This window comes from Sander vitreus, chromosome 4 (genome assembly GCF_031162955.1).
Source record: "Sander vitreus isolate 19-12246 chromosome 4, sanVit1, whole genome shotgun sequence".
Lineage (NCBI taxonomy): Eukaryota > Metazoa > Chordata > Actinopteri > Perciformes > Percidae > Sander > Sander vitreus.
In genome coordinates this window covers 12,303,822-12,318,256 of record NC_135858.1, presented here as the reverse complement: position 1 = coordinate 12,318,256, position 14,435 = coordinate 12,303,822, and the positions used below count along the sequence as shown (strand labels likewise).

At 38.2% G+C, this 14,435-nt stretch overlaps 2 protein-coding genes across 4 annotated transcripts in view; one reads left to right on the top strand and one right to left on the bottom strand.

Annotated features, from left to right (window-relative positions):
* Positions 1-122: 122 nt before the first annotated feature.
* dtx3lb.2 (deltex E3 ubiquitin ligase 3L b, tandem duplicate 2) lies at positions 123-12,021 on the top strand. The gene is made up of 14 exons (XM_078249594.1): positions 123-200; positions 468-515; positions 687-737; positions 1,121-1,313; positions 1,445-1,611; positions 1,698-2,855; positions 2,961-3,178; positions 3,280-3,345; positions 3,439-3,454; positions 4,595-4,645; positions 9,600-9,804; positions 9,992-11,232; positions 11,338-11,555; positions 11,656-12,021. The coding sequence occupies exons 2-14, from the start codon at positions 489-491 to the stop codon at positions 11,723-11,725; spliced, it is 3,681 nt and encodes a 1,226-aa protein (XP_078105720.1). The 5' UTR covers positions 123-200; positions 468-488; the 3' UTR covers positions 11,726-12,021.
* A 74-nt stretch (positions 12,022-12,095) lies between these two features.
* The window catches only part of LOC144516752 (low-density lipoprotein receptor-related protein 1-like), a 90,996-nt gene continuing 88,656 nt past the window's right edge, over positions 12,096-14,435 (bottom strand). For all 3 annotated transcript variants that reach the window (XM_078248333.1, XM_078248335.1, XM_078248334.1), the window contains 2 exons: positions 14,081-14,225; positions 12,096-13,984 (listed from right to left, as the gene is read on the bottom strand). In XM_078248333.1, the coding sequence (XP_078104459.1) occupies positions 13,844-13,984; positions 14,081-14,225 (286 nt within the window). In that variant the 3' untranslated portion in view covers positions 12,096-13,843. The remainder of the gene's footprint in view (positions 13,985-14,080; positions 14,226-14,435) is intronic.

Here is a 14,435-nt window from a genome sequence, read left to right as displayed (position 1 = left end):
CCACAGCTGCCTTTCTTTTCTTTTTCTTTTCAATATGTATTAAAAAACTATCAAATATACAAACTTTGCAGACGATTTACTCAACATAAATGGTACAGTGTGGCGCCTTCATTGTGACGTCACTTGTCTCGCGGAGCTACAATACTTTCACTTTCATCTATCAGGAAGAAGCAGTGTTTAAAGTGTAGAGCCAGGTGAAGGTAAGTCGTCGATCCGTATGCGTCATAAATTCATATTTTACGTGCTGTATGTATGTTCAAACAGACATAAAGTTCGTTACATAACATTGACGTTAGTTGTGTTAAAAATGTAGGAAATAAGAAAACTGGAAAGCAAATATAGCCCGAGTTAGCATTAGCTTAACGTAAACGAAAGTGGAGTCGAGCGATAGCAGTGTCAACATTTGACAGTTTTATGTAAATACACCAAATATAACGTTACAAACGTTGTTGTCATCTGTGTTAAAGGAAGAAGAAGACTGACTCAAAATGTCAGACAGAGAGGAGCCCATGGAGGTAAGTAACGGTAGCTAGATTAGCAAAGTCTGCAACTAATTTTGAACAGCAGAACATTATGAAAAACAACTAAGGGAGCTGTGGTATTCACTTGATGTGTGCGTATTTGACTGTCTTCAGATTCAATTGTTTTGAAGTATTAATTGCTGCAATTGTCTTTTTTTAATTAAGATTGAGGGCAATAACCTGCAGACTCAAACCCCTCACGATAAGTATGCTGAGGTAGGTATTTGAGCGTGTGTGTGCTAAGGCTATGTGTTCGACAAGACATGAGCAGCTTTTAAAAACTCAAAACCGAGGCATAGAAAACCTAGCTCGAGTTCCAGCAGGCCTGTGTGTTTTTCTGTATGTGAAAGTGAAAGTATTAATGTAGGCACAAGTTCCCAGGAAAGCTAAACTAGTCCTAAATAATCACAAACTGTTGCTCTCTGCTGTATTGAGGCTGTTGGCTTAGACTTTATTCTAGTCTATTATCAGTCTACGTTATCAACATTATATAGAACTCTAATGTAATTTAAGCTATATTAGTAGCTGAATGCATTGCTATCTTGCTTAGTAATACAGTAACAATAACTGTAGCACGTTTTCTGATGACTTTATCACAGACAAAAGATGAAGTTCAAGTCACTCTCTTAGTGGAGTGGTCAGAGGGTATTCAACCGCAGAAATCTGAAAGAGAACTACAGAAATATCTTCAGAGTTGGGCTAACAACAAAAGCAACAACTTTCATGGAGACTGCAATGTTGTAAGTGTCTCGGGAAATGGGACTGCTGTGATAAGACTTAAACCTGCTTCAGGTATAGTATGATTTTTAAAAATAATAAAATCGCACATCTATTACCAACATTTTATGTTGACCAATACAATGTTCTTTTTTCCCATCTTTTTTTTTGAGGCATATTTATTTTGTGTTTGTCTTCTTTTTTAGCTGTGGGTGAGCTTCTGAAACTGAGTGGACAAAAACTGACCAAGAAAGATAAGCCACACACAGTCACAATAAAGTCTGTTACGTTGACACCACCAGAGCTGAAGACACAAATGCCAGAGGATGCTTCAGTGAACCCCACTCCTTCATCCGTGTCAGAGCCACAATATGTATGTACTGTGTAGTAAATCAGTAGGTATGAATTACATTGAAAATTAATGCTTTTTACTAAATGAATACATTGTATTTTATTCAGGGGCTAGGGCACCTGGGGAAGCAGAGTAGTGCAGTTTCTACAACAGGAGAGGAGACATGCACTTGCCCTGTCCCAGTGGGCCATTTCTGGTACGTGAACCACATCTACAAGGAGGAAATTAAACGTATAGAGAAAGAGAATAGAGTTAAAATCATGGCAGAAGTAAATGTGACATTTCGAGCAGACCAGAAAGATGGATGCTCACAAAAAGCTCTCTCTGAGTTCACAAGCCTCGTCCAGAAGTGCTTAGGTGAATCAGATGGCTCAACTATTCCTCTCAGTAATGTAGATAAAGAAGAGTGGAAAGACGTGCTGAAAATCGCCCAGACAAAAGAAAACAAGCTTTTGCTTACTGTATCCTCTGAAGAAATGACCGCATGTGGACCAAGACAAGTTCAGGATGCCATCAGAAAGTCCCTAACTCCATCAACAAATACCAGCCCTTCTGTTGGAGAGTTTACATGGGCGTCTCAAGACACACCACTGAGCATTGGCATGAGTATCAAAGACCCTCTCGTCAATGCTGGACTAACCATGGAGGAGAGCTCCTGGAAGCTGATGACTACTTCCTTCAGTGAGCAAGTAACTAAGATCAAAACTAATTTTGGTGTGGACTTTAAAGTGTCAGGCATCAGTTCAGGCAAAGTCAGAGTCAAAGCTTGCTACAACAAATCTGGAGGAAACGCGTCAATGGAGAGCCACGCTGTCAGGGCTCTTCTTCACCTGTATCAGAAGAGTGCCACATCACCAATGAGCTCCACCCAACACCAGGGTGCCACTGGGTTCACTGGCTCGCTGTCAGAAGGCGCCTCCTGTGGACCTGTGTTGAATGGACAATCAGGATACAACACTGACGCACCAACAGGGGAGGGAGCAACAGCAGAAGATGACAAAGATGAAAAATGTCCTATATGCATGGAGACATTTACCAAAAAGAAACAGCTCAAGTGTAAACATGAGTTTTGTGAGGAATGCCTGGCTCAGTCAAAGAAAGCCATGGGACCCACCTGTCCTGTATGCAGAGATGTCTTTGGTATGATGGAGGGAGACCAGCCAGATGGAAACATGACATGGTATAAATTATTCTCATCCCTCCCTGGATTCTCAGACTGCAACACTATAGTCATTACCTATGACATTTCAAGTGGAAAACAGACGGTAAATGCCTTGAGTTAAATATTTTCAGACGTGTCAATTGTAGAACTTGTGAGTTAATTTCTGACATGACTGTCAGTTCTAATATATTTCACCATCCTTTTGCAGGAAAAGCATCCACATCCTGGAAAGTACTATTCTGGTATTCACAGAATAGCATATCTGCCAGACAATGAAGAGGGCAGAGAAGTGCTGCACCTGTTGAAGAAAGCGTTTGACCAGAAGCTCATTTTCACTGTTGGAACATCCAGAACGTCTGGGATGGACAACCAGGTGACCTGGAACGACATTCACCACAAGACCAGCATTACAGGAGGACCAGAGTGGTACAGCAGCCAAATATCTTTATTTATATATATATATATATATATATACATGATGTCAAGTCTACTGCAATGCCATATATTAACACTTACTGTTTCCATAGTTTTGGGTATCCTGACCCTGGCTACCTGAGCAGAGTCAAGGAGGAGCTGAAGGCTAAAGGCATCGAGTGAAGACTTCGATACAAAGTGGCTGAGGAGAGTTGTTTTATCACAAAAAAATTAAATGATTATGTGCTGTATTGTATATTGTCTCTCATCAGTAAGGGTTACTTTGAGGTGGAATGATCAGCATTTCCAGCTAAAGAGTTTATGGTTTAGCAACGTGTATTATCTTTACCTATTAAGCATCACTTTGAAGAAGGATTTCCTCAATTTGTTTGTTGATTGATAATGTTTCTCAAAAATATAATAGTATAAGAGTCACATTTGTGAACATAATCAGAACTTTACGTCTACAGTACACATAATCTACTGCATCTAATTTACTGTTTGCCTAATAAATGATTAATCCAAACCACAGTGACTCATAGTATTCTTACCTATATCAGCACAAACCCATTGGCCTGTTTTCTGTATAATTTTGTATGTATAATGTTAAAATTTAATTTTAACATTTTATTTATAACAATATCTGTTATTTAGTTTGTAATGTACTCCAGCAGAAATTAAACAGTCTTCCCAGAAGAAAGTCTGAGCCTTCATGCATTGTGTACTATAAAAGTTACTGTAGGTAGGCCTATGTGTAGTTTTTCATTAAAGGAAACTAATCAAATAATTCTGAAAATGTAAAGTAAGCAAAATAAAAACGTGTTGTCATTGCATTCAAGATTGTTACTACTTGAATGAATATATGGCTGACACATTTCTAAAAGAAGCATTTTGGGACAGCATAAGGACAGAAACTGGGAAACCCTGCTACCACAATACAAAGTTACCTCAGTACAAACAACGTGGCACAATATCATAAATATTTAACATGCATGTAGGGATTAAACCCCTTTTCCAATACAAAGCAAACCATAGGCAACTTTTATGATAATTGGGCGGGTTCGACCCTCTGATTGGCCTGTTCGGTGTCAGTCAAACTTATAAAATGAGTTTCACTTTTAAGCGAAGGTAAGTCATAGGCCTGTGTCACATGTTATAAATCCTGTATGTATGATCAGTAGACGGTAAGGATATGCGACGTAACTTGTCAACGATTGTGTTCGCCATGAATTGCAAAAAATATACAGGTAGTTTAACTTGCCATGACCGAAAGTGGAGTAGGATTTGCTTTTAACATCAGGCTTACATAACGTAATGAATGTGCGCAGTCATATGTCAGATAAAGAATTATGTTGTTTTTTTATGCTTTAAACTCGATCAAATACAAACACTTTGTGCTAATTGTGGTTGTATGATGTGTCTTTAAAGATTGTCAACACGTCAGGCAGTGTCGAGGACAAAGAAGAGCCCGTGGAAATAGTGAGTAACATTAGTCCATAGAATGCAACAGTATGAAATAATTGTTACGGGGGCTGTGCTGCATTCAAGTGCTCCTCAGATGATCCCCTTTTGTCGAGTTGAGAAGTCGTTACTCCGAGTTCGGTGTGTTCATGAGCTTTGTGAGTAATGCGGAAAAAATATTAGACGCTACAAAGAAGATCTGTTACAGTGTCTTCAGTAGGAATAGGACTGTTAAAAACAGTTGTTATTTGTAAACTTAAGTACTAATTGACAAAAGTGTCCACCTGCATACTAAAGCCAGCAACAGTTCTGGGGCAGGTTTAAGAAATGCAATTATTTTAGTTAATATTGTGCTCCCATGGTGCATTTTCCTAAATAATGTACCAAACAGCCCCCACTGTGTCTCCAACACACTTGGCCTTGCTACTTATGAGGCATCGTGGTCAGTGTATCTTTTGGTCATTCAATTTTTCTTTCATAAACACGTATTCAAAAACAAAATTTTCGTTTTAAAATACAAAATTTGAAAATTGAAATACAAGGCGTTTTTTCCTTTTCATGGTCAAAAGGGGATGGGTGTAGATTTAATATATGCTTTGATTTTCATTTTCTATTTCATATAACAAAAAATAAAATCACTAGAAAACAGAAATTAAAAAAGGCCTGTTTTTTATAGTCTGAGACCGGATGTTGTCATTTCCAAGGCAACAGCGCCAGCGTACCAGTGTTGCTTTCAGCACAGGCTTGGATTCCTACTCTGATGTGATTTTAGACATGGCGGAAAAAAAAGGCCTGTCATGTGCAGAAATCTCTGTGCATATCACAGGGAAGTGGGGGTGCAAGAGGATTTTTTGTGAGGAGATTTTGCGCTGAAAATGGCTCAAACTTGATGTGACCATAGACTGTATGGACTCATCTGACACCACGCTGAAGTTAGCTTCTGCTTCGCAGCATGGGATTCTGCAGTTGAGGGAAAGTTGTAGCCCAACTTCCTGAGCTACTGATCCTCCGTTTTTTTCACCTCTTTACATAAATATACATAAATATGGCTATGAAATACATCTTGAAATTAATAAATGAGGCAATACACATAAATATATAAATTAGTCAATTTAGTTCAATAGCCTTAATATGTTTTACTTTTATTTATTTCAGGGGACTTTATTTTATATGTAACCTTACACATTTATTTCCCTATTTGCACGTTATATTTAAATTAAGTTTGGTTATCTTACAGACTCAGACTAAACGCAACTAACTAGCCTCCCTGGCATAGTGCATCAAACCATATCATTATCTGCCAAAGGAAATAAAACCTTAATACATTTTAAAAAAAATGAAAAATGAATTTATTCACTACAGGCATTTCTCCGTTCCTGTGTTTATGTCTACATTGAAAGGCTATATATTACTTAGGCTACAGTTAAGACAATAAACAGTCTGGCTCAAAATGCTTTCTTTCCCGTGACTAAATGGCTCTCCTGTGAGCAGCTGCATGAGGTGGCGAGTAGGATTGAGTTTCCTTGGCAGTTTAGCAATACTGACTCAAGTGACTCAAGTGACTCGCACAACCCCGATCAGTTTAGTGAGTGAATCAGAATAACCCAAATCCTTAAAAGGAATCGAGTTTGCCAGGCTTAGCGTGCACTCAGAGAAGCGGAGTTTAACTGCTGCACTTCAAATTCACCTCTTAGATGGAACAAATAGCGACGTGGAAGACTCGACAGGGTTTTCCATAGTAACAAGGGACTCATTTATCTACATAAATATGTTTATTTGTCTGTTACATTAAGGCGACGTGTGAATTGTTTAATGCGTCGTTTAGTATTGTGGATTAATCGACAGTGTTTTCCAAAGTTCCATATTGCCATGCACCTTGAATGAATGAATGAATGAATGAAGACATTTATTTCAGACATATCAAAAATACACCAAACAAAGTATCAAAGAAATATGCTAATAAGTCAAATAAGCAAAACATTCAATAAACAAGTAACATTGGCCAACTTAGACATGTCTGAAAAGGAGTAGGAAGAAGTATACACTTATTTAATCCTACCCCTTTTCCAGAACTCCGTAAATTATTATTATTATTTCATTTATCATATATTTGTATATCATGTATATATATATATATATATATATGTATGTATGCATGTATATGTATGTATGTATATATAACCCATTACATATACATGCATACATACATATATATATATATATATATATACATACACACACACACACACACACACACACACACACACATATACACGCATAATCATACACATACGTCAAAGAACACATATTGCAATTATTAAAGCCCTCCTTCTTTTCTATATTTTTTGAAAATCATTGCTTTGTACCTTTTTTTTAACTGGATTATGTTTGGACATTGCTTAAGTTCTGCGCACAGACCATTCCACAAATTCACACCACTGATTGTAATGCACTGACTTTTTATAGTCGTGCGAACAGCTCGAACCTTGAATTTAAACTTATCCCTTAAATTATAACCCCCCTCTCTATCAAAAAAGAACTTCTTAATATTACCTGTTAGTAGTCTGTTTTTTGCTTTATACATAATTTGTGTTACTTGAAATTCAACTAGATCAATGAACTTTAAAACTCTGGAATGTAAAAACAGTAAATTGGTGTGATTATAATATCCTGCTGTTATCCTGAACTGTTCTTATGGCTCTTTTTTGTAGTGTGATCAGTGGTTGTAGTGAGCTTTTATAGGTGTTCCCCCAGACCTCCACACAGTAATTTAAATAAGGTAAAACCAGTGAACAATATAGAATATGCAGTGATTTGTGATGCAATACATGCTTTGCCTTACTCAGGACTGAGATGCTTCGTGACACTTTAGATTGAACGTGTTTTATATGAGGTCTCCAGCAGAGCTTGTGATCTATAATCACACCGAGAAATCTATTTACATACACCTTAGCTACATAGGCCAACTGATAGGCCTGTCTACTGTATGTGACTCAACATCACATGCAGATTTATGAACAATATTTGTTTCTTTAATCTAGGCTACCTCCATCTGTCCAATCTCTGCGGGTGTGGTCTGACAAGGAAGCCTCGTCTTTGCTAACCCATCCGTCCCTGCCGTCTAACGTGATTTCTGTTTTAATTTAATTTAATTTAGTTTAATATGGCTTTTCAATTAACCGCTTTGTTCACCTGTTTACCATATGAGTTACAGAGGGGATACACATTACATCAGACCGTTTTTTCACCTGATATAATGTGTACCCCCTCCCCTAACATGTGAAGGATCGGTCCTGCCATCATGTGTGTTATTTTTATGTAGATAAATGAGTCCCTTGTTACTGTGGAAAACCCTGTCGAGTCTTCCACGTCGCTATTTGTTCCATTTAAGAGATGAATTCGAAGTGCAGCAGTTAAGCTTCTCTGAGTGCACGCACGCTCCCGCGGCCAGGGGATACAAATCCTGGGGGGGGATAAGTACCTTGGCACGACACCGGTATCGACTCTTTTCGCGGCAAAGTTGTCTCTCAGCGAGGGGAGATAGTACAAGCATTTTGTGAGAAAAAAGGAGTGAATCTCCCACAAATTGCAACAGAAAATCTGACATGTTTCTTACTCATAAAAGTGTCCTCTATAACATATAAGTTCAAGTCCAAGTTGAAAAATACTGAAACACCATTATTTATGCAAATTGGCACATATTTAATTAGACAATGCCTCGGTCATTTGCATAATTAAACATACACGTTCAGAATACTTGTAATACAAGAGATTATTGAGACAGAGATATCTGTTAGTTAAAATATTTCCCCTATTCACCTGTAGTGTCTCTTTAACATAGGCTGCAATGGGAAACTGGCATTACTGATTTCAGTATTTTTCAATACTTTCCACCACTTGGATTTCTTAGGACTTTTTACATGTTATAGAGGAGACTTTTGAGAGACTAGATTAGTTGAAAGAGTTTCTGTTGCAATTTGTGTGGGGTCATGTTGCATAATGCTGGTACTAAGAGACGGAGAGTCGGAGGGAGTCAGGGAGAGGGAAATAAATAAATGTGACATTTTGAAATAAAAGTCAGCTCAAGCATTATCAGAGTAGGGTTCCAAAGCATAGACTGTAAACATTAATATTAACAGTCTACGTTCCAAAGTCATTTTAGCCTGTGCTGAAAGCAACACTGGTACACTGGCAACATCCGGTCTCTGAACGTGAAAAAACAGGCCTTTTTTCGTTTCTATACGTTATATGAAATAGAAAATGAATATCAAAGCATATTTTTAAATATCTCTCATCCCTTTTGACCATAAAAAGGAAAAAACGCCTTGTATTTCAATTTCAAATTTTGAAAATCAAACATCCATTCGTGTTTTGTTTTTTAATACCAGTTTATGAAAGGAAAATCTAATGACCAAAAGATACACTGACCCATCATGATGTTTTGAACATGACAAACTGCCAAAAATGTGATAGGCCTACACTTAAGGCTACAACATAATATGATCTCATTCATTCTTTATTATTATTTGGAATGTGGGCAGAAATTTTGGTGCCTAAACCCCTCAGAAGCCTCAGAGCTGGCGTTTTAATCAACATATGCTCCTTTTCTTTTTTGTTTCTTTTATGTTTGCCATCATTTGGGCATTTGCTAATTCCACGTCTAAAATGGTGGCTATGTGAAAATGATTGTGCATTAACATATTGGTTCAAAATGTAATCCTTAATTTCTTAATGTAACAATCATTGCTTCAATTCTTGAACATTTAAACTTTAAATATTCAAGATTGTAAGCATGCTATCTTAAAGTATATATTTATTTATTATTATTCATGAAACAAACTGTACCCAGTTGTAACCATTGTCCTTTGTCTCTTTAAATAAAGGAAATAGAAAGCACACCTTCCCAGCTGAATAACCCAGAGGATTTATTTAGTACCACAGCAGCGTTAATGGTTTTACAACATGTTTTCAGGCTCCAAAGATGTCATCGCAGGAAAAAGATGAAGATGTGGTTGTTCTAAATGTGAAGTGGTCAAGGGGTGATCCACCACTCAACCTTGAACGGCATCTACAGCGACTTCTCCAGGCTTGGTTCAACAGAAACAGTTTGGGAGCAGACTGCACAGTTTTAAGTGCCTCAACAGACAGAGTGGTAATGAAGATTACTCCTGCCCCAGGTGCAGTATAACTTTGTTTAGCTTTTTTAATTGTTACAGTAAAATCTCACAACATTGTCTACCACCTACCTTTCTTTACATATACATCTTTCCAGCTTTCTTTATAAATATTGGTTTTGCAGTTTAGTTTCTTGAGGTGTTCTTTTATTCTTTAGGAGACAAATTCATTTTGTGTTTTTTGTTTTAGTCCTGCATACGCTTCAGAAACTGAGAGGACAAACACTGACCAGCAATGATGGGAGAGCAGTCAGAATAATGTCTGTTAGTCTGAGCTTTCAACAGGCAAAACAAATACAAGAGGATGCTTCAATGGACTTTCCTCCTTCATTCGCAGAACAAAGTAGTAACGCCTTTACATGTACTTGTAATATCCCAATGCACCATTTCTGGTATGTGAACCAGGCCTACAAGCAAGAAATTAAACTTATAGAGAAAAAGAGTGGAGTTAAAATCCTAGCAGAAGTGAAGCTGACATTTGAAGCAGATCAGAAAGATGGAAGTCCAAACTATGCTTTCTCTGAGTTCATTAACCTTGTCCAGAAGTGCTCAGGGGAATCCAGGGGCTTCACTGTTCCTCTCAAGAAAGTGAATCCAGAAGAATGGAAGGACACACTAAATATCATCCAGAGACCTGAGAACAAGCTTTTGCTTTCTGTATCCTCTGACGAAATGACCGTACGTGGGCCAAGACAAAGTCAAGATGCCATCAGAAAGTTCTTGAATCCATCAACAAATACCAGCATGTCTGTTGGAAAGTCCACACAGGCATCTCAAGACGCACCACTGAACATTGGCATGAGTATCAAAGACCCTCTCGTCAATGCTGGACTAACCATGGAGGAGAGCTCCTGGAAGCTGATGACTACTTCCTCCAATGAGCAAGTAACTAAGATCAAAACTAAGTTTGGTGTGGACTTTAAAGAATCAGGCATCCGTCCAGGCAAAGTCAAAGCACGCTACCAAAAATCTGGAGGAAATGCATCAATGATGAGTCAGTTCCAAAAGAGTGCCACATCACCCATGAGCTCCACCCAACACCAGGGTGCCACTGGGTTCACTGGCTCGCTGTCAGAAGGCGCCTCCGGTGGACCTGTGTTGAATGGACAATCAGGATACAACACTGACGCACCAACAGGGGAGGGAGCAACAGCAGAAGATGACAAAGATGAAAAATGTCCTATATGCATGGAGACATTTACCAAAAAGAAACAGCTCAAGTGTAAACATGAGTTTTGTGAGGAATGCCTGGCCCAGTCAAAGAAAGCCATGGGACCCACCTGTCCTGTATGCAGAGATGTCTTTGGTATGATGGAGGGAGACCAGCCAGATGGAAACATGACATGGTATCCATTATTCTCATCCCTCCCTGGATTCTCAGACTGCAACACTATAGTCATTACCTATGACATTTCAAGTGGAAAACAGACGGTAAATGCCTTGAGTTAAATATTTTCAGACGTGTCAATTGTAGAACTTGTGAGTTAATTTCTGACATGACTGTCAGTTCTAATATATTTCACCATCCTTTTGCAGGAAAAGCATCCACATCCTGGAAAGTACTATTCTGGTATTCACAGAATAGCATATCTGCCAGACAATGAAGAGGGCAGAGAAGTGCTGCACCTGTTGAAGAAAGCGTTTGACCAGAAGCTCATTTTCACTGTTGGAACATCCAGAACGTCTGGGATGGACAACCAGGTGACCTGGAACGACATTCACCACAAGACCAGCATTACAGGAGGACCAGAGTGGTACAGCAGCCAAATCTCTTTTATTTATATATATATATATATATATATATGATGTCAAGTCTACTGCAATGCCATATATTAACACTTACTGTTTCCATAGTTTTGGGTATCCTGACCCTGGCTACCTGAGCAGAGTCAAGGAGGAGCTGAAGGCTAAAGGCATCGAGTGAAGACTTCGATACAAAGTGGCTGAGGAGAGTTGTTTTATCACAAAAAAATTAAATGATTATGTAAAACAAGCAATTACTGGAATGTGCACACTGCTGTATTATATACTGTCTTCTTTCTTGTAATTGTTCATGGTATCAGTCAGGGTTACTTTGAGTTTATGGTTTAGCAACATGTATTAGCTTCACCTATTAAGGATAACTTAAGGATTTAATTTCATTACATTTGTTTAATTGGTAGTTTTTCAATTTAAAATGTAATCTGATTAACTGTTTGCCTAATAAATGATTGAACCAACCCACACTGACTCCTCAAAGTATTCTTCACTTTATCAGCATATATTGTGGGAAAGAAAACACAAAACACAGTGGCTTGTTTTCTGTACAATTCTTTAAAATTTTTATTTATAACAATATCTGTTATTTAGTTTTGTAAAGTACTCCAGCAAAAATTAAACATTATTCTCTTTCCAGAAGAAAGTCTGTGCCTCCATGCATTGTGTACTATAAAAGCTATGTGTCATTTTTCATAAAAAAGGATTAATCAAAAAACAATTCTGAAAATGCATGTATGATTTTGCAAAAATGTTCTTTAGGTCAAATGATTGTACTTCTCTCTCGATTAAAGACAAAACATATACAACAGCATAAAATAACACTTGCTGACAGGTAAGCAACAAAAAATAAAACTTGTTATTGTAGTTACATTAAAGATTGGTGTTACTTTTCACATGCATTAAGATATGGCTGACACATTTCTGACAGAAAGCAGCATTTTGGGACAGAGGCTGAGCGTAAGGACGTGTCAGAGCGACCAGAGTGGTAGCATTAGCAGCAGCATGGCACAGAGGAGAGTGAGAGATTAGAGCAGAGAAATGCTAATGACCAAATGAACATAATGCACTTAAGACTGAGTCATTACAAAACTGTGAACGTACAGACTTTGATCCTCTAAAGGTAGAAATAAAAATCTACTTAAAGCCAGATATATGTTATCTGGTCTTTTTTTTTAAATGGACTGGAGAAATAAAAGACAAAGACCCATCTCACTCTCTTTTTTCTTCGATTTTACCATAATTGCACCCTCCCTTTCCTTCTGAATCAAGACCCTTGTGACAGACAACTAAATGGTGCAGGCATGACACTATCCATCAAAGTCTTGTATATTTGCTATGGCCTTCCTGTTATTAGTCAGCTGTGGCCTGGACCCAACTAACTGCCCACCCATGAGGGCATTTACCCATACTATCTTCACATCTGTAATCTCCACCCACCACTCTGCCTGGAATGTTTCACCCATGACCAACTTCCTCACTTTCCCAACGTCATAATCACACACCAAAAAACGCCTCTCATCCTCTCACTTCAGCAAATCATGAGCTCCAACTGTCATACAATGTGATTAACAAACATACCTGTTTTACATCTTATGGTAGAAAGCCTACAATATACACTATACCGTAAAATATGAATTCTGTGCAAGGAAGACAACACAATCATTTCATGAACATTGTTCTCTGAGAAGAAATTATGTGGAAATACTGTAGTTGCCATCTGGTATTGACATTTTACATGTGCTATACACAAACGGTGCAATCACAAATCTGTCTCACACAATCTTGCTAAGAAACTCCAGCAAGACAACATATGTACCGATTTAGAAAACTTTGAGTTTTACCTTTCCCACTCAAAGTCAACACAAACAACAAACAGTTGGCACTGGTGAAATGGAACACTGCTTTTTCTTTTCTATACAATTCATACAAAAATAAAAAATTAAAATTGCTCCAATGATATCATCTTTTCTTCTGATTTTCTTGTTTCCATTTCATTTTGCACAGAGGTAGTGGCTATTTAGGTAAAGGGTAAGGGACAAAGTGTAAATTAAAAATCTCTCATAGAAAATGTTATTCATTTTTGACCAGAGGAATCTCAAAAGAACAAAATATAATACTGCAATCACATACAAAAGTAGTCCTTCATTTTTGTACATTTTATACAGTGTTCACACTTTTTATCAATTTTCTCTCACACTTTTTATCCATTTTTTTGTTGAATTTTTCTTTAAAAGGCAAGAAGAGGGGTGTGTTTGGAATAGCGTGATCCAGGCCAATGGACAGTTTATGTCAGGGGGTCCACAAGGGGCTCCTCATCTCCACGTGATAGCAACTCCTTCTTCTCATCTGTGCTGGCCAGAGAGTTGTGGCTGTTGTGTGCTCCCATGTAAAGAGTGGCATATACTGGGTTTGTGAAATTGGTGGGCTGGAATGGGCCAAAAATCATCCATTAGATATTATTTATATGTGCAGCAGCTACAACATCTGTGTATGTATATGCATGCCTGGTATTTGTCTCTACCTTGTCTGGGTCCAGCGTGAAGTCTGCGTCTAGCAGCTCCCCAGCGTCGTCATCCGGCTCGCCTTCGTAGATCTTGTAGGCAGGGTTTCCAATCTCAACATTCATGGCCCCGTTCGTCATCCTTTGGTGCTGGAAGCCCTTGGCCCTACACAAAATATTAAGGGCACCGTCATATCTTTGTGTGTCTTATTATAGTTATAAGAGCCTTAACAGTGAAAGCGGGAGACACAGCCACATTATGAAGGGAAGAGGCATTACATGCCTCTCACCACCATCTAGGCTGAGAGAACTAAGCCACAGCACAGGCACCAACACAAACCCAGCATTCATGTAGCCCATGACAGATCCAGACACA

Excerpts from the sequence above, each read along its gene's own strand:
- dtx3lb.2 (XM_078249594.1), top strand. The coding sequence starts at position 489 with ATGTCAGACAGAGAGGAGCCCATGGAG. Across the intron at positions 738-1,120 it reads CTCACGATAAGTATGCTGAG|ACAAAAGATGAAGTTCAAGT; the intron begins GTAGGTATTTGA and ends ACTTTATCACAG. Across the intron at positions 1,314-1,444 it reads AAGACTTAAACCTGCTTCAG|CTGTGGGTGAGCTTCTGAAA; the intron begins GTATAGTATGAT and ends CTTCTTTTTTAG.